Genomic DNA, 23,873 nt, shown 5'->3' with positions numbered 1-23,873 from the left:
TTAGTGCATTTTTAATAATGCACACGAATGTCCTACTGAGTTGCACAGGGTGAGAATCTGAGAATGTACTTTTCTTGTATGAAGAGTTGAGAACTCACTTTGCAGAACATCACAAAGAGTGAGAGTACAGGAGCTGTGTCCTCCTCTCCTCTGCCTCCTTTGGTGCTATCACAATGCTTGCACAAACGCTACGGTCACTAAATTCAACTGGCGAGGTTATATGGACGTACCAAAAACTCTTGATTAACATATACTGTACAATCTAGTTACATAGTTTCAAAGACAGGAACAGATCTTTATTCAATGAGGTAGATAGAAACACTCAAAAGTAAACTCGAAACGTCCACACATGGATTTATAATGTATTTCTGAATATACGCAATAAATGTTTTCATAACTCTCGTCTATTCCAACAGTTTTCAATGTTTAGCATACTTATTAAAGATTCTTATTTAGCCAAAGTAAACACTAAAATGATATAAGGCAAAATAATTCATTTTATTTCTTAAATGCCTATGTATTTACAATCATAAAAATGTTCATGCATTGTAACTTACGAGATACTATACTTTCACATTTATTAAAAATTAAAAATCTTAGGAAATCTAATTATTTATGAAGAAATTAATGGCTGATCAAAAAATGTCATATAACTATTATTAGCTTAAGATTATATCACAATCATGAATAGCATTTCATCATGAATACCTTCATTTTACTTTTAAAACTATACTTTTTAGTTTTTAGATTAAAATCTCATATTGAGGCAATAAGACTTTACTTCAAATTACAGTCACATATGGAAGGGAGCTTTTAATTCAAGGTTTCATTATAGTCCATAGTATAAAGATATATTTTCATGAGGGGTACATGATGGAGAGCCAGCAAAAGAAATATGCTAGCAGAGGGTAGTAAACTGCCAACTAAGCATGCACTGAACCAACAGACTACTTTAGAACATGGTAAGTCCTTGCTTATTGCCAGCTTTTCTATAATGTTCAGGTTCTCAAAGGTCACTGAATTTTATAATTATCTCCAAACAATTTTCTTCATGGTCATTTAAGCTTTGTCTAAACAGCTGGGTATGTTGCCAAGCAACACCACCATCTCCTCTGCTTAATTTTGCTTCCAAAATAACTTCAGTGGCACCAGAAAAATCATGATAGGAGTGAAGAGTTTTATCTGTTGGAGGAAAAAAAAATAATTAACACTTTGCTTTTAGTAACTTAAAGAATATAAAGAAATAGTTTTGGAATACATAGTTTATACCTAACCTGTAGGTACAATCAACCCTTAAAAAAATAAATATAAATTATTCCTTATAGAGGAAGTATGTCCTTTGAAACAAAGAAATGGCTTTTCTTCATCCATTTGTGTTTCACAATAAAAACCACAAACAGTTCTATTAGAATGAGGTTATACAAGTTTTAATTTTATTTATTTATTTATTTTGCTGCAGTAGTATGAATGACTCTTGGGTATGAAAAGTTCAAATAAGTGCAATTATTTTTCAGAGTGTTAAATATACTCATCATGATTAATTCTTCAGTCAAATGCTTACCGCCTGACAGTTCTACCTGGGCTGTTTCAGATCGCAATTTCCACTGTATTGTTCCAGTCTGAAAGGTTTGACTACTTGTTCTAATGGAAATGCTATCTACTTTTAGGCCAACTGACCCACACTCAAACTTCCAGGAAATGTAAGCATAAGATGATCCTTCCCTTCGGGCTAAATATACCTACAAAGGAGGAGGAGAACAAAGAATTGTCACAAATAATAAAACAGTGCAGAAAACACATATAGTCAAAGTCTTACTGTCATAGGGTACTATATACAAACGATTATTAAAAACCTAATTTCTTCCCCACTGAGAAGATTTTCACTGTTAACATTTTGCATTTTATCAGCAATTTTTCCTATAGTGTATTTTGCTCTGGAAGAAAGATACTTGGATACAGGTGCCCCGATAAATATAGCGCTAAGGGGTAGATGCTAACCACATTTTAGTAAATCATATTTTCTTTTAAATTAGTTAAGTCCAGCTATTTAACATGAACTTTATGATGAGTCCTGCTGAAAATGAAGAATCCTCTTAAATGCAATTATTCTTTATCTTCTTTTCTAAGTCTGGATTTTTAGATAAGCTTTCCTAGAGCGAGATGGGCCATCTACCTAAGTTAAGAAAATAACTCAGTCATTGTTAAGTAATGGTTTAAAATGTAGTATTCATGCTGTCTCTCTACATAGTATGCTCCCATTCTTTCACTATCAGTGACCCTTACCACTTTAAATATATACTATTTAAGGCATCCAAGTTTACTGGCTGCTTCCAGCTCATCTCCTCTCATAGTTTCAAGTACATTCTTGAAGATGTGGACGTGAACACTGACATCCACAGCCTTGGTCTTTCACAGGTAACTCCATTCACCCAGGCCCAAGCCCCTAAAAATTTGACTCTTTAATCACTTATCCCTGATGCTCAAACTCACACAATAACTCATGCATTTCTTTGAAATAAATCTCAAAAAAACCCTTTCCTTATTTATACCACACTTACTACTATAGTCATGACTTTATGCTCATCTCTCTCCAACTGCCTAATTAATCTTTTTAAAAGCCCACATCCTTCCTATCATTTGCATGGTCTAGAATGTACAGCAAGTAACTGGCTTGAGCTTAAAATTCGAACTCTCAGCTTTCACAGTCCTCCAGAATTTCACACCATTGTGAACTGCCAATAATTCTTTACCCAAATGTAACTTGTATCAGGTATATACTTAGTATGATCTTAACCAAATCATAAGTTTTCTGGGGGCACAGGCTCTGGATTCATATGGGTTTAATAAATAGTATTTAAGTATTAAAAGTTTGCATACACACATATTCTTTTAGAAACCTCTTACTTCTTGGGACAAATAGAAGTACCATATGATACATCTGCCATGGAAATGTCCTACTACCTGTTTTTAGTCATCAAGTAAAAAATCAATCGCTGCTAGCATTCTATTGATAGTCTATTCTATTTCACAACCTATAGTTTTTCTTCCAGGTTAAATATGTCAGCTAATTTAATTGGAAAGTTTTTAGAATCAGTGAGCTGCAAGTTATCAACAACTAAAAACAATCACTCCTCACGGAAAATGATTTAAACTCTTTAGACTAGATTGCACTGGATGGCACACCTAGATGTATGGAAGTGTTGACTGCTCCACTCAAGTTTAGGGCAACCTCACTATAAACTCCTCTAATGCCCACATATTCCCACTGCAGTGTTTCTCCTACACCTGGGGCTGAGGACTGACCAGTGCTCCCTGGGAGTCACTGGTTCCATCTATCCTAAACTACTGGCCGTCTACGGATTACCTGTAATTTAATTACTACTTCAAAACCATGCCTAGTAAAGGGGATTAACTGGAAAAGATGAGCCAAACAGTAGGGTTATTGGAAGAAAGGTGGTTGGAAGAAACTAAAAGAACTGGGGAAAAGTAATCTTAAGACAAATACATTCAGATTTATGTCTCAGTATATACTTTTTTACGTCTTATATCTTTTTTAGAGTTCAGTAGTTTCAAATGATCCCCTCCCCCTAAAAGTGTGGGTATAAAATATGACAGATTGAAGTCAGGTTAATTTCAAATTCCTAGCTTACTCCCAGAATTGTCTTAGTTATACCACATGGGCCTGGGCCACAGCTGTGGTTTTAACTGTCATAAGAAGGTTTATAATAGCTGTTGAACATGTCTGAGACAATTGCTTGTTCTAAAATTTACATTTTTCAGTCGTAAAGGCATCAGTTTTTAAGACTCTAAAAAGTTAAAGGATAGGATAGAATTCATCATGGAATTCTTAAATGCTTAAATAAACATTCAAACACACTGTGAGCAAATAAAAGGTCTCTTAGGCTAAAGAAACAGTATATGGAAATAAAAGACTCTATTGATACTGAAAATTCATGTCATCTTTTTCTCACAATATATTCTTCTGTACCATTTTAACCAACTAATTTTAACTCAGCATTTCTGGAGGTAGAAGCTATCAAGAATATGTATACTCAGTTTGATAACTGAAATGTGCCCAAACAGTAAGATTTATATAAATACCCAACTGTAGTCCTTTCTATGTGTAATAGCAACAGAACCAGTAATTATAATTTATTTAGGAGAAAAAAAGTACTTTATAAACTTTCAAATATTCAATTGTTTGGTCTAGAGAAAGAAATTTTTTTTTTTTTTAAACTATTGGATGTTCCTTACTTCTTGGGTTATCTTAGACAAATTTTTGGCTGTCGGCTTTTTAATTCATCGGTGCCATTTACTGTGTGCAGTTCTATAGGCTTGCTCTTGCAGTTTCGGGGACTACCAAGAGCTACCTTACTTTAGTAGCAGGAAGAGTAAAATCAGAAGTCATGGAGTTTACCCCTACAGACTTGAAATCTATACAGCACCCCACCCCCTCCCTCTAGTGACCCATCCCTTCCCTTTTTTTGGCAACTGTAAGGCATACAGTGCAGGCAGATCACAACCTATGGGTGACAATGAGACCAGTCTGTGTATGGCTTAAGGTCTCAGCTATGCCATTAACAATGCACACAACGCAAACTTATCCTTTGGATTATGGCTGTGACCACTATTTTCAAGACTGAGAACAATATGCATGTGAGCTTCTTTATGTTTTATGTTTTTCACATTCTACAGAAGATCCTTACTTAAAGATTTTCTGATTACTATATGCCAGGCTGTTCTGTCCACTGCTATGGTTTTCTGGAGGTTTGGTTTGTACTGCACTGTTGAAGCTGTTCTTTGCTCTGCTCTTAAAATGATTTTTCTGCTTAGCCTGTTAGGATTAACTCTAGTTAAAAAAAAAAAAGATTAACTTAAGTTTACTGTACAACAGACACTCTGCACATATTCCTACACATATCTAGCAGAACAACTGCATTTCAATAGATTTTAATTTAATGCTAGTAAATTGGTATTGCTCATAATTATTTTTGGTTATTCCATTTTATCACTGAAATCAAACATAAATCACTGTCAGTCCCCACTGTATTTACATCTTTCCGTATTATGCTTATTTTTTCTATTTGTAGCCTCCGTAATTACCTCTGGATCATGAGTGTGATCATGTCCTTCCCTTGCCTGAAATCTTTCATGGTTTCCTATTACGTAACTGCAAGGTAATCAAAGTCCCTGGGACCTGACCACCGTTTGCCCCTCTAGTCTCATTTCCCACTCTTCTCCCCCGTATTTCCTACTACATACTCTTCCCTAAATATACCAGACGTTTCTCACCCCAGTGCTTTTGCACATGCTGTATCTCCTGCTCCCTTCTTCTACATCCTATCTCCACACTGAGAAACTCTCCCTCTGCCACCTTCTCCAAAAGCCTATTCAGGTATTACTTCTTCTGCAAGGTCATCATCTCTGACTCAAGAAGGGATAGTGGCTCTTCATTCTGTCTTCTTTCCCTTAGAGTCATATACAGATCCATATTCTTCTAGCACTTATCTCACTAATCTGAACAACTGGTCCACATGTCTTTCTCCTCCAGTAGTCTATGCTCACCTTGAGGCTCGACTCCTAATTTATCATTACATCCTAAGGGCCAAGCACAATGTCTGACAATGCATGTTTACTGAATGACTAAATGAATCAATTCTTGACATAATGCCACACCCCAAAAAGTGCTAAAGTGACTCTAGTGACAAAGATGACACTTTGCAAGAAGTACCTAAGGACATGCCAAGGGATAGTCTGAATGAAGACAGAGTATCTTTGACACTCTACACAGTCTGAGGGTGGTATAGAATTTATGCCATATGCATTCAAACATTCTTTCTTACATTCAGCAATCTTTACTAAACATTTATCAGGCACTATGCTAGACATATGCATACTGAGAGTACAAGTGAGTAAAAAAAGACAAAGCCTTTTCTTTGAGAATGCTTACAATTCTAGTAGGACAGAGACAAATAATCTATTCTTACACAAATTTGTTAAATAAATGTCATGAAGGAGAGGTACATGTACAGTGAATAAATAAAGGGGGAAATGGATCCAGTTAGCTGGGACTAGAGGGAGTGAGGCTTATACCAAGTTCCAAGCAAAGGAATAAGCGAATCTAACACAAAGGAAAGTAAAAGGGGTTCTGTACAGAAGGAAGAAGGGCAGTGCCGCTGCAATGTAGAGCAAGGGGGTAGCATGGTGCAAGGCAAGGCCAGAGAAGAAGGCAGAGGCCAGATTCAGAAGAGACTTGAGCTATTTCTTACCCTACGAGCACTCAGTAATGACTGGGGTTTGGAAAATGCTTTTCTGGCTTAACAGCATGGAAAACAACTGTGAGATGCAGGAAGACTAATTAGGAAGCTATTAACACTTTTATCAAGGTGTTATCATTTGCCTCCTAAAAGATATATTGGTCTTCTTGATTCAGCTTTTTATATTCCTTCCAAATAAGACATCACTGAATAGTGTATTTGCCAAATAGTAACATTTAGTAAGTCTCCCTGTTCTTGGGAGGCTAACTCTTTGAGAGGGTAAGAATCTGTTCTAAATATCTGAGGGCAGGCTGCATGTGATCTGTCATGATTCCAGGCTGGAGGTTACTGAGGAAAGGTGTGGTGGGAAATAGGCTTCTTCTATTTAGTGGAGCTAGAGAATCCCTAATTGGGAACATGCTAATACAAAACTAAAAATATTGACTTAGGTGGAAAATTCAATGTTTCAATGGCAATATATTACTTCTGAGTTATTAGACTCTGTAAGTGTAATTAAGATTCTAATATTTTCTTCATATTATAACTCGAAACAGAGTCATTCAACTTCTAAGTGATGTCCTTTGTACACGTATATCAAGGCATAAACTTAAAATTGAGTAGGAGCCTGTTTTTTACTTAATGGCCTCTGCATCTCCTTTACATTATTTAACTCTTACTCATAAATATACCGTCTGGCCACAATGGTCTATTCAGAGAACTCCAAAACATGCCATGTACTGCATGCTTTTCCCCTACTGTTCCCTTGCTTTATGAACACCTACTCATCCTTCAGCGTCCAGCTCAAATGTCGCCTGCTCTGCGGAGCTTTCCCCAACTCCCACAGCCAGAGCTAATTACTCCCTCCTTGGTGTTTCCATAGCAATGTGTTGATATCCTTATTATAGCACTCTGCATCGTGGGTAAGATGGCTGTTTATGCTTCAGCTTCCCCTGTTAGATTGTGAGGGCAGAAACCGTATCTTTATCTTTTTATCCATGTAGCTGAGAACAACGCCTGACATAACAGGCATTCAGTACATGTTTGCTGATGAACAAATGAGTAAGACAGAGAAGAAATATCCCATAGAATCGATCTGTTTCTCATCACACCACATCTTCTGCAGAAAGTCATTATTTTCTCCATTAACTTTCTCCATTAACACTGCTGGTGAGGAAGAAAGGCATACTCTTTCTTTAGTTCCACAAGGATAGCTTAGTCCTTGGATAAATAACATGTCTATCCTATCCTGCTTTCTGTTCCGAAGAATCTTTAGGCTAAGAATAGTCTTCCAGAGAAGTTCATCCTCTCTCATTAACTACATAATCAATTACAGATATACACATCTTAAAATTTTCAATTTGATCTTGCTCTATTTTTTATGTTCTTCAACTCAAGAAGAAAATTCCTAAACCTACAATTTTAATAATGTTGTAAGTTATTCTTAGTTTAATACAAAAAGATCACCAATATAAGCACCAAGGTAAATTTTAGAACCGAAACATACGTCTGGAAAAGAAAAGGCAAGGATCTCATCTCTGTATGTCTTCTGTATTCTGATTAATGCCTAGAACAGTGATAAGCATAAACACTAGCAGCTGTTAACCCGTGACTTACTTTTAAAATCTAGCCAATATGTCTTACAAATGAGAAACTTCCCTTCCTACTCAAACTTTAAAAGCACCCTATAAGCTGATTAACTCCTATGAAAATCTATAAATAACATGGTTCGATCTACTGAGGTCATGTGAATAGTTCTGTGTTCATTTCTGGAGCGTATCTAAGGGGAGGTCAGTTTAAAGGCAAAGCTTCTTACCTGTAACAGATAACCTGTGCTGACAGTGCAGGTGGGTATAAGTAAACTACTATAGTCCTAGCATCCATTCCTTTATTCTTTAGGGCATGGAGAAGAAATAACCAATATAGCTGCTTAATCATCCACATTCTTATGAAATTAAAGTGTGTTAAATGGTTAGCTCATGGGACTTTAGATTAAATGTTGGAGTCCCCAATAGCCTGCATTTAGTAGGTAATCAATAAGTACCTGTGAAGGAATTAAATAACACTATATTTTATATATTCAGGCAAAAACTAGTCATGAGTTGGTCGCACACTTATTTTCCCCATGAGTGAATTAAGTTCAGCCTCTTTGATGAAAATGGATGCTTTCCTTGATACAAATGCACAAATTTCTTAGGGACTTTTGATTAAACAAATCTTGGAAGCAGGATTTTCTTTTACAGGTTTGAAGATCACTAAAATTTTGATATATTAGTTTTCACATTATACACAACTGAAATAATCTACATTTGTTTAAACAATGACAAAGTTTTTAAACAGTTTCATGCATGAAATTACCATGTTCCAGTCTGTTTCAACTTTTCTGAATATGGATTCCATTTTCCACACACCATTCTCCCATCCAGAAATGGTCTGATTATTATTTGAAACTCGGACGTAACTATCTTTCACAACATTGTAACAAAGGTGGAGTTGTTTCAAAATCTTCTCATTTTCAGAGGGGATGAACAGGGTTTCTTTTCTCTTAAAAAGAAAGCAGAATTAGTTTTCAAAATAATGGAAGACTATATATGAGGAACTGCTATGTACAGTGGTAAGAGCTTCCTTCAACTTGAAAATGAAGAGTTGGTGCCATTAAAAATTTTGGAAAATATTTTATAGGTTAAGTAGGATTAGTATGATGTGGATACAGCACCAACAATTACTAAACAGAAAATGTGAAGTACTAAACAGAAAACGAGAAGTATAAACTATATATAGCTCTGATTTATATTTTTGTGATTTGTGTTCAACCTAAATTCACTTCTCTTTCTTCATTTCTACCACCAACATCTCCAAATTGGACTCCAATTGTCTCCTAAAGTTGACTCCCAGCTATCAACTCTTACCTCTCCTATCCATGCTCCACATGGTAATGAAAGTGATTTTCTAGATATTGGGATAAATTGGGATATGTCACTTTTTTGCTTAACTCACTCCAGTGACTTCCACTGTACTTAAACTCCAAACCTTTACCATGGCTACTAGGACTCTAAATGATTCCCTACTTACTTTTCCAACCAATCTCATGTTACTCTTCCATTAGCTCCTCAAAAAGGTCCAGCTAGTTCCTGCCTCAGGACCTTGACACATGCTGTTCCTGCTGTCTGGAATGCTATTCTTTCCACTCTCCATATACTTGATTCTTTCTCATCCTTCTGGCCTCAACTTAAAGCCATTTCATTAGTATCATTTCCTGATACCCTAAGCTAGGAGAGTGCCTGGGACACATAGCTTGAAACAATTCTCCACATGTGTAAATTACTACAAAAGGTCATGCTTTACCTTAAAATTCCAGGAAAAACTTCTAGCCCAAAATAAATTCATGTTTGTTGTAATGTAAATCCCCAGAAATCCTGAAATCACTGAGTGAATCTAAAGTCTAGGAAAGATAATATATTTATCCTGTGTCTTTATGTGCCACTAACACAATGGCCCTTGTTCTTTAAACATGGGCATAGTAGCATTTTGTTATAGGGGCTGCCCTGTGCTTTGCAGGTTGTCTTACCAGACATTGCCAAATACCCCCTGGAAGGCAAAAATCACCCACCATTGAGAACCACTGCTCTAGTCTGTGTCAATGTCTTGCCACAGTATTTGCTAATCAATCAAAAGAGTAGGCAATGCTTTTTTGTTAAACACTGGGTACTAGGTATTAAACAATATGAAAACTTCAAATGTACAAGAATCAATAAGCAGAATATAAAACATCTTAGAAACAAAGTGTTTGTGTATATACATCACTGTCAGCATTATTAAAATAGTAACGCTAAATATATGAAAAAGATAATTCCCTAGTAGAACCTGTGAATATTACTGTCAAAAAGGTAAAGAAAAAAAGCAGCTTATTTTTATAAAATGATTTATAATTATGAATGATAACTTCAAAACAAGCATGTAACACAACTTCCCAGTTCTTTTCTTTATCAAAGATATTATAAGGTGTTGACAGAAGCCAAATGGAAACAAAATTTAAAAGTACCATTATCTACTAATTTACAAAGGATAACTAATTACCAAAGGTAAAAGATACTTATGCTACTGAACATAATCATATATGCAACTGAATAATGGAGCAAGAATAACATTAATATTTCACAGAATCTTTTATTTTTTTAAGATTTTATTTATTTATTTAATAGAGAGGGCAAGCGAGTGGGGGGAGGAGCAGAGGGAGAGGGACAAGCAGACTCTGTGCTGAGTGTGGAGCCTGATGTGGGGCTCAGTCTCATGACCCTGAGGTCATGACCTGAGCTGAAACCAAGAGTTGGATGCTCAACTGACTGAGCCAGCCAGGTGCCCCTCATACAAGCTTTTAAATCTAAGATTAAGATAAAACTTTTCTTTCTGGAAATAATATCACCAATGTTTCCTTCTTTTCCAAACGATTTCAAGGTGCAGTTCCGGAACTTTTTAGGACTGACATATTTCATTATTCAATTTACTTTTAAAACAAACATCTACTTCTAAAAAGGAAAATGTGTTTTTTTTTTTAAAGATTTTATTTATTTATTTGAAAGAGAGAGCACGAGAGGGAAGAGGGTCAGAGGGAGAAGCAGACTCCCTGCTGAGCAGGGAGCACGATGTGGGACTTGATCCCGGGACTCCAGGATCTGAGCCGAAGGCAGTCGCTTAACCAACTGAGCCACCCAGGCGCCCAGGAAAATGATGTTTTAAATCCATGTCTGTAATGGTCTCCAGTAACTGAGAAATTAAAAAAAAATTTCAAAAGAGAAGACAATCTGGGCATATGACCCAATTCATATTTTTAAAGTTTAATCAACTTACATGCCATACAAGAGGAAGCACATCCGTCCATAAAAAGAAAAAAGAATGAAGACCTAATATCGATGTTTTATTTAAATTGAACACAGCTGTGAATTAAATTAGCTCTTTTAAACTGGCTTCATTTAGATTTAAACTTGTAACTTGCACTGCATCAGCAGTGATTTGAATTATCTGTTGAATTTAGATCTTGTAATTCTGTGGCTGAACCAACACTTTCAACTGCCTCCTAAAGTAAATTAAAAAGCAAACATAAAGTTTACTGGGGATGATTTGCCCATTTTGGACATATTCCTTTATTGGAGAAATGCGCTGCAACAATGGCAAATTTAGAAAAAGTAGATATAAAACCCTAATTTCTTTGGAATTTTGATATGATATCATGGTGGGTTATTTTCCTTCTAAGCATTTTTCATTACATATCTTCTTAGACATTTGCATAAAACACTTTCTAGTGAGTGAACTTTAAGTTCCCTAAGCGCAAGGGACAGGTCTACTGTACTTTTTTAATGTCCATTACAGAGCACATTGCTTTTCACCTAGCCCCTAATATAGGCATATTTCCATTGTTCATTATTTAATTTTGGGACATTAATCAAGACATAAAGTCTTAATATAAATTTGACAATATAATAGTAATTACACCAGCAATGATATTTCTAGCCAATACCAGATGTATATAGCAAATATATATGAAATAAACACTTTCAACCACTGGATTATCCAGATTCTATTATTTTTCCCACTGTACTTTATAAATTTATATATATAAGTATACATATTTATATGTATTTTCATATATATTTAAATATAATATATTTAAATATTATATATTATATATTATGAAATATATATATATTTCATATATATTCATATATATATTTTTTCATATATATATATGAGAAAAGGTAAACATGGCTCTAAAAACGTATTAAATCTTATTTTGAAAAACTTGAACAAGCATTTCCCAAAAGAGGATATCCAAAAATTTAAAGAACAGGCATTCAACTTCATTAGTCATCACCAAAATACAAAGTAAAATCACAATGTAATACTACTACATACCACCAGAGCTGCTAAAATGAAAAAGACAAAACCAACTACAGGTGAAGATGTGGAAAATTCGCATTCACTGCTGGTGAGAGTGTAAACTGGCCCAACCGCTTTGGAAAGCTGCTTGGCAGTATCCAACAAGGCTATCACCTAGCAATTCCACTCCTAGGTATATACCTAACTCAAATGCATAAAGACATTCACCTAAAGCATGTATATAAATGTCCACAGCAGTATGATTTTTAACAGTCAAAACCTAGCAACAGCCCAAATACCTATCAATGGTGGCATGGATAAATTGCATTTATAAAATGGAATATTATACAGCAATGAGAATAAATGTGCCATAAACATGCAGCAGCAAGTCTGAATTTCACAAAATAATATGAGAAAAAAAGTATTCACAAGAGTACGTATGTTACAATTCCATTTACATAAAGCACAGTAACAGGCAAAACTAATCTATGATGTTAGAAACCAGGATAATGGTTATTCTTAGTGGTGGCAGAAGTGACTGGAAGGGAACTCATGGTTGTTCCTCAGATTCTGGTGGTCTATTTCTCACTCTGGTTGGTGGTTACATGGGTGCTCAATTTGTGAAAATTTGTTAAGCTGTACACTTATAATTTGTATATTTTTCTGTATGTACTTCAGTAATAGTTACACTACACTGAAAATTTACATAGGAAAATCCTATTTTAAAATGCCTTGCTAACTCCTGCATGTGAATATACTATGTCAATCAATTATTGGTTCTTTCAAATGTTTATGTTTTTTAATAATTACTCTAAAAAGTTCATTGAAAGGTCATGGCCTGGGGCGCCTGGGTGGCTCAGTCAGTTAAGCGTCTGCCTTTGGCTCAGGTCATGATCTCAGGGTCCTGGGACCGACCCCACATCGGCCTCTTTGCTCAGCAGGGAGTCTGCTTCTCCCTCTCCCTCTCCCTGCAGCTCCCCTTGCTTATGCTCTCTGTCAAATGAATAAGATCTTAAAAAAAAAAAAAAGAAAGAAAGGTCATGGCCATTGCATTTTTCTGTAAGCAAAGAGCACAGTATTGGAAACAGTCAAGTGAGAAGATTATCATGCTATAATGAATTAAATACCTCTAGACCCATTTCACCTCGGGCTACTCTCCAAGCCACTGATCCAGATATTCTTCCACCAAGTTCTCCAGGTTTAGGGGTTTTGGGAGATATAAATTCAACAAGCTCCACAATTATCCTCTGGAGAAGTTCTTTTCTTCTGTTTTCTGACAAAGATATTTGCCTCTGAAATTCATGTTTTTAAAAAAGTCATTAAGATGAGGGAAATGTAGAGGTCCACCTCTAAGGAGGAATATACATAAAACATTTGTATCTTAATGGGATCTTGAAAGATATAACCAACTTTTTGTTCACACATAGTTATTTGGAAAATAAGACACTGTGGAAAACTTAAAATAATTTTACAAATTTTATGTAATTTTATGTAAAGAAATAATTTGACATCCATATCCAACTCTTCTTTACTGTCCTAGATTTTAAAATGGAGGTAGCAACTTCTGCTTCCAGCTATGACAGACTAGCTTGTGCCAGACCAACTGTCCTACCAAGAAAAGGTACAAAAGCTGGGCAAAACATCACATGCAGACACACACGTACAAACGCCTATTTAAATACAACAGAAAGCTACCAAGGTAACCAGAGCTAAAGAAGCTAAGATCCCAAGGAAAGAAATGAATTGTGGTGAACTGAAAATACACCTCTTTCCCTTCCAGGCATTTGCCAATTATTAACTGGTATGAGCAAAAGAGAGTGAGAAAACAACCACGAAATGATGGCTCACGTGCGAAGAACACAGCAGAATTTTTACAGAATCACAGTACTGTGGAGTAAATAGGCTGGAGTTCAAAGCCTTTCAAGGTGAGAGGCTCTAGTAAATACTCCAGATTTTCAGGTTAGGCTCTCTGAAGGGCTGCACATTAGAAGGTGAAATTCCAAACAGACGGAAAGAAACTTCACCTTGAAACTCAATCACTGGGTTAAGTGGATCTGCCCTATTCTAACTGCTTGCCAGAAGCAAAATTAGTGGTTTGGCTTTTAAATTGTAAAAAAAACCCCACACATGTATAATAGTAAAAAATTTCAATACTACCAAAGGGATATAAAATAAAAACTGAATCTTCCTTTTTCAACCTCTAGTTCCTCTCTTCAGAAGTAGTCACTGTTAACAATTTCCTGTGCCTTGTTTTCAAAAATTTCCATCCTTGGAGAAATGTGTGTAATTATATTCAAGACACAATTTCTTTGAAAAATAAAAACATACTTTTTATGTCTAGTATTACATACACTGAAATTCTGTTTCACTAAACTTTGGAAAGAGATGTTATGACAATTGAATATGCAAAAAAGCCACATATTTAAAATAAGTCCTCAAAATTTTCAATGAACAAAAAAACATTTTAACATATTAGAATATTTTTGCTTGCAAAATAATGCTACTACTTTCAGAATTTCAATGGGTTAAAAACTGGCCTTTCCTGATTATATAAAAAACTTCAAGTGTCCTTTCAAAAATGCCAAATGCTCGTACCTGTTTATTAAGTCCATTAATAGTTTCTCGAAGTAATTCTTCTTTAACCTCAGTTCTTCTGGAGATTACCTCATCATGTTTACAAGAATATCGCCAAGTGACATCAACCACCTCAAATTACAGAATACAGTATTTAACAAGAATACAACCATCAACCTAACCACCTAGAATGTATGTAATTCTTAAATAGATTTTTAAAATGCTATCTTTTGTTTAATTTGTTAAATTTTAAAACCTATGAAAAAAAGTAAAAAATATACTTTTTATTCATTTTCTAACAGGTACACTTTCAGGAAATCCTGTGACAAAATGAGATTTCCAGAACATTTAGCTTTTAAAAACTAATTTACAAAGTTGATTACATAAAATTAAACAAATAAAACCTTGTTCCATTTTTATTGTATTAAATTTATATTAAAGAACTAATTTTTGACAAAGGTACAAAGACAATTCAATGGAAAAAAGACAACCTTTTCAACAAATGATGCTAGAACAATTTGTTATCCAAATGGAAAATAATGAATTTCAACCCACACAGTGGACTATATACAAAAATTAACTCAAAATGGATGATAGAACCCAATGTAAAACTGAAAGTATAAAACTTTTAAAACACAGGATAAAATCATTGTGGCTTGGGCAAGGCAAAAATTTCTTAGATACATCAAAAAGTACAACCCATCATTTCACATCTATACAAATACTGAATCATTCATTATGTTGTACATGTGCAACTCTGTCTGCTATACCTCATTTAAAAAAGAAAAAAAGCACAATCCCTAAAGAACAAATTGATTAACTGAACATTATCAATTTGCCTCTAAAAGTCACTGACAGAATGAAAAGACACACCACCGACAAGGAGAAAATCTCTGCAAAGCATTTATCTGAAAAATGACTTGTATGCAGAATATATGAAGAATTCTCAAAACTCAACAATAAGAAAATGAACAACCCAATTTAAAAAAAATGGGCAGGGGCGCCTGGGTGGCTCAGATGGTTAAGCGTCTGCCTTCGGCTCAGGTCATGATCCCAGGGTCCTGGGATCGAGTCCCGCATCGGGCTCCCTGCTCCGCGGGAAGCCTGCTTCTCCCTCTGCCTCTCTCTCTCTCTGTCTCTCATGAATAAATAAATAAATAAAATCTTTAAAAAAAAAAAAATGGGCAAAGAGGACTATGCATGGCAAATAAGCAATAAGAAGATACTCAGTATCATTTGTCATCAGGGAAATGCAAATGAAAACCACAATGAGATACCACCTCATATCTATTAAAAGGGCTAAAATTAAAACAAAAACAAAAACAAAAACAGATAACCATACTAAGTGTTAGCAAGGATACAGAGAAACTGGAAACTCTCACATACTGCTGGTGAGAATGTAAAATGGCACATGACTTTGGAAAAGAGTTTAGCAGTTTCTTAAAAAGTTAAACATACACCTACCATATGATCCAGTCATTCCACTTCTAGGCATTTACCAAAGAGAAAAGACAGCATATGGCGATATAAAGACTTGTGTGTAAGTGTTTACAGCAGCTTTATTTGAAATAGTAAAAAAACTGGGAATTACCCAAATGCCCATCAACAGGTGAACGGATAAACAAACTATGGTACATGCATACAATGGAATACTCAGCAATAAAAACAATAAATTATTTTTTAAAGGATTTTTAAAAATTTATTTGAGAGAGAGTGGAGTGAGCAAGAGAGAACACGAGTGGGGAAGGGGAAGGGAAGACGGAGAGGGAGAGGGAGAAGCAGGCTCCCCGCTAAGCAGGAAGCCTGACACGGGGCTCGATCCCAGGACCCTGAGATCATGACCTGACCTGAAAGCAGATGCTTAACCAACTGAGCCACCCAGGTGCCCAAAAATAATAAATTATTGATATGTAAGAACAACATGGATGAATCTCAAAATAATTATGCTGAGTAAAAAAAAACCAGACCACGCTCACCAAAAAGAACATACACTGTATGATTCCATTTTATATAAAACTCTGGAAGTGCAGATTAATCTATAATGAGAGAAAGCAGATGCATGGTTGCCTAGAGAGGGGCAAGAAGAAGGGGTAAGAAAGGACATAAGGAAACTTCCAGGGACAGTGAGTATGTTTACTCTCTTGACTACAAAGATAATTTCATGGGTGCATACAAATGACAAAATTTATTAAATTATACATTTTAAATATAAGCTGCTTATTGTATGTCAACTATATCTTCAAAAGCTGTCCAAAAGGAATTATATTTCATTCTTAGAAAAAATTTTTTTTGCTTATGCCGTACCTCATCCTTAGAAAATGCAATGACGTAGGAGAGCTTCTTGCCCCACCCTATTTCATAAAGGAGTGGCTTATCACACACGTCTTCACATGCGTCACAGTGCAGCCACCGCTGCTGAGAAGGAGAATACACTTCTGTCCAGACATGGTCTACTCAAGAGACAAGAGAGCAACACAAAGAAAGGAAATAAAAGTGAAGTTTCTAAAACCAGAATGATTTCCAACAACTATACGCAAACTCTTAAGGATCATGTCAGAATTTGTAAAGGTCTTAAATTTTAGTTAATAGGTCTGAGCATTTTGGGGCACACGAGACTCTAGAATACTTGTTTTAATTTTTCTGTCTCTTTGAAATCCTTGAAAATGTTTTTGGAATATGTCCTTTAATGCAGTCAGTTTTAAGCTTAATTAAAAATAATGTGAGCTGTAACTCTAAAAAGGCGAACATACTGAACAACAGCATCAAAAACATCAGTCTCAGTCTTTGCTGACATGAAGGAGCTAATGCCACTTTTGAAACTGCAGTCTCTTTTGCCCTTTAATACCCAGAACCAGTAGGAGGTCTAACAAAGGATCTCTGGTTATTGATGTTCTATATTTGATTGTAAGAGAACAGGAATTGTTAAGTGAAGATTTCATTTTATCCTAAAAAACAACAGAAACACAAGTAAAATTCTGAGAACAAGCGAAACAACTTTTTAAAATGAAGATGAGAAGAGTCATTTCTAAATAAGGACAATATAAATTTCACATGGTTTTTATTACATTTTTTTTTGTATACTGAGGTTTAAGATCACTACATCTTTTATACTAATCCCTACAAAAATGAAGATTTCTAGAGCATATTACATGTTATTATTCATATGGAAAAAGCATTATTACAAGTGTCATGGTAAATTGTTTATAGAAGAGTGTTTGTAGTGTCATGTTTAAAGTACCTGGCAAAATGGTAAGTGTACTACAAAAATCTTGAGATCCCCACAAAAATCTTATGAGGCTGATATTATTGTTATTTTAAAAGAAGGTAAATGGAAGTTCAGAATGACAAGGCCAGAAAATAACAGAAAATGATGAGCCCAGATAATAAACCCAATCCTGAAGTCTGCACAGCCCTACTACTCTGCTTACACTATGTTTTGTACCTGTGTAATCCCAAACATAGCGAGCTTCAAACCCTAAGGCTCGGCAGCACAGTGTAAAACAATTGGCCCACTCGCCACACCGTCCACATCTTGTTTCCAAAAGTTTCTCAGGGTTATTATATCTGTTTTAAAATAACCATAAAAAAGCTTTAACAAAATCAAGAATTTTACACAATTTATATTACCTCTGTGCTAAACAGTAAATATTTCTTCATTTCACATTTTTGAAAATTATTTTTAATAAAAATATAGTTGACATATAATATTATATTAGCTTCCTTTCACATTCTTAGATAGTGATTAAAGAACCTAGACTACATGAGGCATTATGTTAATAGAAGCTTTAGTGAAAAATGATTAAACAGTGGTACAGCCTTCAAGGAGTTTACAGGCCTTAGAGGAAGAAGAAATTAACACAAATAACTATTACATGGCAGAATGTGACAAAACCATACAATAGGTCAGATTTGAATGTTATGGGAGAGTGGTTGGGAGGAGAGCTTGTATTTAAACTGGCTTTGAAGGGCAGATTAGATCTGGACAGGCAGAGATTTTCTAGGAAATCTGCTTAAAGCATTAGTATTATTCTAACAAGTGGTATAATTAGCTCATGCATTTAAAAGGTAAACAACTTTAACAAACTACTCAATAAAGATTTTAAAACTTAGTGAACTCAATTCTACTTAAAATACTACTTTTCTGTCTAATGATTTTTTAAGATTTTATTTGTCAGAAAGAGTGAAAACGAGACAGTGAGAGAGAGAGCGAGCGAGCGCACAAGCAGGGGGAGTGGCAGGCAGAGGGAGAAGCAGGCTCCCTGCTAAGAAAGGAGCCCAACTCAGAACTCGATCCCAGGACCCTGGGATCATGACCTGAGCCAACACTTAAGCGACTGAGCCACCCAGGCATCCCTCTAATGATCTTTTTGATTGAGCTGTCTTCCTTCTTAGTGACTTAAAGGTGCTTGCTAATTTGGAAGTTGTTTTTTGAAAGATGTTTGTAACAATGTTTTAAAAAGGTACTCCAATTATAAAATTATCATAAAATTGGAGAATACCAAATTTTGCATACTGTGTTGAGAAGGATCTCGGCTGATAAAGCTAAGCAAGAAATGTGCCCTAGCTGAGCAGAGATGTTGGCCATGAGCTTGTGGAAGGAAACCATTAGATGAATAAACTGGCTCGACAATGACAAGTTTGTCTTAAGCAGATGCTGTTGCTTAAACTAGCTAAATTAAATGAATTTAAAATTAAGTAGTTAAGTAACTGAAAAAAGATGTAAATTTACATGAAGAAGTAATAATGGCAGAATTAGAGCATCCTATGCCTCTTCTATATACTACTTGTGCCAAGTTGAATGATCAGGTTAGCCTAGAATTGACAGTGTTCATCATCCCAACTCTACATAGACCAGCTAACAGTTAAACAAGCCAACAAGTAGAAAGGAAAACAGTAAATATCTTTGTTAGCCTGTGCCCCTCCACACTGCATTATCAGTTTGTATCTAACTGCCTAGGCAAGTTTATGAGGAAAGAGATTTAATTATATATATTTTTTACCTTCCAATATTTGCAAAGTACCTGTGCAAATGTATGCCGACTGAAGAAATAACTTGAACTAATTTTATATAATTCCTAGATATTGGATTCTGTATATTCTATCTTGTATATCAGAGGGCTGGTTCCTAGTTAGGACAAAACTGAGTCCCTAAGCTCCAAAAATTAGGTATTTCAAATACTTGGTTATCTTTTCTTGACCAATGATACAGCCAACGTTTATAAGTATTGTCAATTAAAAAAAATTGATAAGAGGCTTGTGAATTGACAGTAACTGAAAAAAGTTAACTGAGAAGTACAAACTTCTTCAGTTTAAAATTTAGATAATGAGAATATGTTAGGTTGGGCAGGGGAGGCACCTGATTAAAACAAAATTCTGTTGTTAAAAAGAAAATAATATGATGGTACTATACTTCTACCTTCCATATTACCATCTGATGATTATTTTAAGTACAGCATTGTCTTTACTGTCACAATTTATCAGTATTATTATTAATGTTGCTAGTGCTGTTTTTATGTGCTATCAATCATTACTAAAGTTATCAGAAAGTTAAAAGTTATATAATTAAATGAACAATACCAGATTTACATCATTAAATGTGCTAAGACTATACTCAATTTATATTCCAGAGCAAGAATAAACAAACTTTTCCTATAAAAAGGCAGTAATTATTTTAGACTTTGCAGGCCATATAGCCTTTGCTGCTAGTATTCATTCAACCCTTCCACTGGAATGTAAAAAGAGTTACAGATCATAAGCACACAAATCAGCATAAATGTGTTCCAGTAAAACTTAACTTATAAAAATAGGATGTGGGCTCGATTTAGCCTGCCAGCCACGGCTTGCCGACCTCTGTCCTAGAGGAATATATTTCTAATAATTGAAGAGTTCATTTAATAAAAATTCTTTTCTAACCATTCCATTAAGAGATCACTCTAACTTTACTGTGCAGTGGACACCCACCTTGGGAATCGATTGCTGAACTGGCATGCATCACAGTAATGATCTTCTACTCTGTTTGCATCCCACTTCATCTCATCATCATTGGGGAACAGTGATTCACCTCTAGACTTAGTCTGGCCACCACATTTGCTGCACAAAATGTCATTCACCCATTGAAAAAATTCTTCCTTAAACCAGTGTAAAAGCTCCAGCAGAAGAAAATCCTCATCATTTACATTAGTACCTGAGAAGTTAAAACAGAGTCAAGTAAGATCTAAACCTGACAAAAACTAAAAATACGCACATGTATTTTATTCTCGAATATGGAGCCGAAATGTGAAAATATGAGAGGATCTAAAAGGTTTTCACAAATATGATGCAAGAAAAGAACTGTCGGCATATTGTGAACCAGGCTGAAATACGATGACATAATACATTGTACATTTATAGCAGTAGGACATTTACCACTCTGTAACCTCTAACCAACATTATGTACTAACAAGTTAGCTGAACACAACCACCTCTCAGGGAACTATGGTCAATGTGTATTTGCTCTTGAAACACAGGGAGGTTAAGAAATCAGCTTAATTTTTAAAAACATTTAAAAAGGACTACATTCAACTTGTTATCAGGTATATATACAAGTAAACAAGAAACAATCACAAAATCACAAGCAGAAATCACAGAATTCCAGACACCTTAAAAAACCAACCTACCAGCTTTTCTATCAGTGTTTCAACTATACAGTATAATCCATCTGTGAATACTCACCATAAATCACCTAAAAACACAACAATGTCTACACAGTATATAACAACCCTGGAAAGTAAGTATGGCCTATAATATTACATAAAATTGTATCTATTTATCAAATAAAAAGATGTCTCTTGACAATATTCAAGACTGTGGTACCTCTGGGAAGAAGAGAAGGAGAGGAGAAAAGAATCTGGGAGACACATACAGGGAGTTCTCATCTCTTTCTTGTTTTATTATTAAGAAGTGATCATAATATGAAGGAAATATATGGCATAATGTGAAGATCTAGTAAAGTTTAACGCTGGTCATAGGTGTTTGATACATTATACTCTATTTCTATACTCATACTCTATTTCTGTTTGATATAGTGCAAAATGAAAAAAAACTGTATTAGGAAAAAACTAGAGAATATAAAGGCCAGAAACATATTATGTTCCTGGTTGGGAGAACAATATTCCAAAGTTGTTAATTCTCTACAAATTAATCTGTAATTTAATGTAAACCCAATTACAATTATAAAATAATTTTAAAAGTATTTAATTTAAAAAATTTAATTAAAAATTTATAAAATATTTTTTCATAAGATCTGACTAAGAACAATATGATAAATTCATTTAGTACATGTCAAAACACATCACAAAATTCTAATAATCAAAATATTGTGATACTGGTGAAGAACATACAAAGTAGATCACTGAAACAAAAGAATGACTCCTGAAAAACAGATTTCTTTTTTTTTTTTTTTAAAGAATTTATTTATTTGACAGAGAGAGACATAGTGAGAGCAGGAACACAAGCAGGGGGAGTGGGAGAGGGAGAAGCAGGCTTCCGGCGGAGCAGGGAGCCCGATGTGGGACTCGACCCCAGGACCCTGGGATCATGACCTGAGCCGAAGGCAGACGCTTAACGACTGAGCCACCCAGGCGCCCTCCTGAAAAACAGATTTCTAAGTGATACATAGTATCTAGTAAAGTTAGCCTTTCAAAGTAGTTCTAAGGAGATGGACTGTTCAATAAGTGATTTGGGGACAATATAAAAATTCTATATTGAGAGAAGGAATACTATAAAGGTAATAGAAGTTACAAAAGAATACGTTTATGACTTTGTGATAGGGAAGGGCCTTCTTAAACAAGATGCAGACTGTGAAATCAATAATGGGAAAAAATAAACTTTCTTATATTTGAAGTTATAGCTTATGAATTTCAAAAGATACACTAAATTAAACAAAGAACACTGGGAGAAAAAAAAATGTAACATGTCTAATAAAGAAAAGTATCCAGAATATATAAAGAACTTCTGTAAATCGATAAGAATATTAGCAAATCCATTAGAAAAATTCAAAGTCTAGAAAAGAAGTCCAATAATTTCATTAAGTGGAAATAAATACTCTTGGACACTTCTGATGTGAACTGAAAGGCAATCTGCTTGACAGGATCCTTTACAGTGTCAAAGTCACACACCCTTGACATTTTTATATTTATCTCAGAGAAACACTTGTGCATATACACCATAAGGCATGCTTTACAAGAATTCTCACTGCAGGAGCATTTAGAATAGAGAAAAATGGTAAATAATCTCAATGTCTATCAATAGGAAACTGTATAAATATTAGTATATGCATACTATAGAACACTATGGAGGGTTAAAAAGATTTCTAAGACAAGTTAGTAAATGAAAAACACCAAGAAACTGAAGATATATGGGATGATAAATTTTATGTAAACCCATACAACTTAAACTATTTTTTCAGGTAATTATTTATGGGTATAAATACACAGGAGAAGATATGAAAAGGAACGTCTCACATGATAACAGCTGTTACCTATGGAAGAGGTGTAGGACCGACTGACAGGGAGAATTTAGCTTTTCTCATATAATATGAAAGTTTGTATTTGATTAAAAATGAACTTTAGTAATACAGCACTGCCACCGTTCTTCTCTATCAAGTGCCTAAAGCAGAGTAATCTTTTTAAAAATGCAAGGTAGATTATATCACTCAAAACCCTCCAATGAGGTTTCCATCTCACTCAGGGTACAAGTCAAAGTCTCTACTCTTATTCTTTGTTATCAGAGCTGGTCTCCTCTGGTAGGCTGAACAACAGTCCACCAAAAGATAGCCACATTCTAACCGCTGGAGTCTAGAACTGTTACCAAATACAGCAAAAAAAGAAAAAAAAAGGTCTTTGAAGATATGATGAAGTTAAGGACCTGGAGATGGGGGGATTATACTGGATTATCTGAGTGGACCCTAAATGCATACTATCCTTCTAAGAGGGAAGCAGAGAGAAATTTTACACACACACAGAGAAGGCGATGTGATAGCGGAACAGAGATACCGTGGCCCCAGTGACACTGATTATGGCCTTCTGGTTTCCAGAACTGGGAGTGAATAAATTTCTGTTATTTTAGGTCACCCAGTTTGTGATAATTTGTTACAGCAGACAGAGGAAACTAATGTACCCCCTTTACTTTTCT

The 23,873-nt window shown here is 35.0% G+C and overlaps 1 protein-coding gene across 3 annotated transcripts in view; it reads right to left on the bottom strand.

Moving 5' to 3' along the window:
• Positions 1-271: 271 nt before the first annotated feature.
• NGLY1 (N-glycanase 1) overlaps positions 272-23,873 on the bottom strand; it is a 57,552-nt gene continuing 33,950 nt past the window's right edge. Inside the window, exons 5-12 of one of the 3 annotated variants that reach the window (XM_006735886.3) lie at positions 20,664-20,886; positions 18,145-18,266; positions 17,007-17,152; positions 14,724-14,834; positions 13,256-13,420; positions 8,613-8,798; positions 1,562-1,739; positions 272-1,182 (exon numbers count right to left, since the gene is read on the bottom strand). In XM_006735886.3, coding sequence (XP_006735949.1) covers positions 1,007-1,182; positions 1,562-1,739; positions 8,613-8,798; positions 13,256-13,420; positions 14,724-14,834; positions 17,007-17,152; positions 18,145-18,266; positions 20,664-20,886 — 1,307 coding nt within the window. In that variant the 3' untranslated portion in view covers positions 272-1,006. The remainder of the gene's footprint in view (positions 1,183-1,561; positions 1,740-8,612; positions 8,799-13,255; positions 13,421-14,723; positions 14,835-17,006; positions 17,153-18,144; positions 18,267-20,663; positions 20,887-23,873) is intronic. The other 2 variants (XM_006735887.3, XM_081825586.1) reach the window with 2 other exon arrangements.

This window comes from Leptonychotes weddellii, chromosome 1 (assembly GCF_054177405.1).
Source record: "Leptonychotes weddellii isolate Sample4059 chromosome 1, ASM5417740v2, whole genome shotgun sequence".
NCBI classification, from domain to species: Eukaryota; Metazoa; Chordata; class Mammalia; order Carnivora; family Phocidae; genus Leptonychotes; species Leptonychotes weddellii.
Note: the sequence above shows the minus strand (reverse complement) of the source record. Positions and strands in the feature narration are given on the sequence as shown.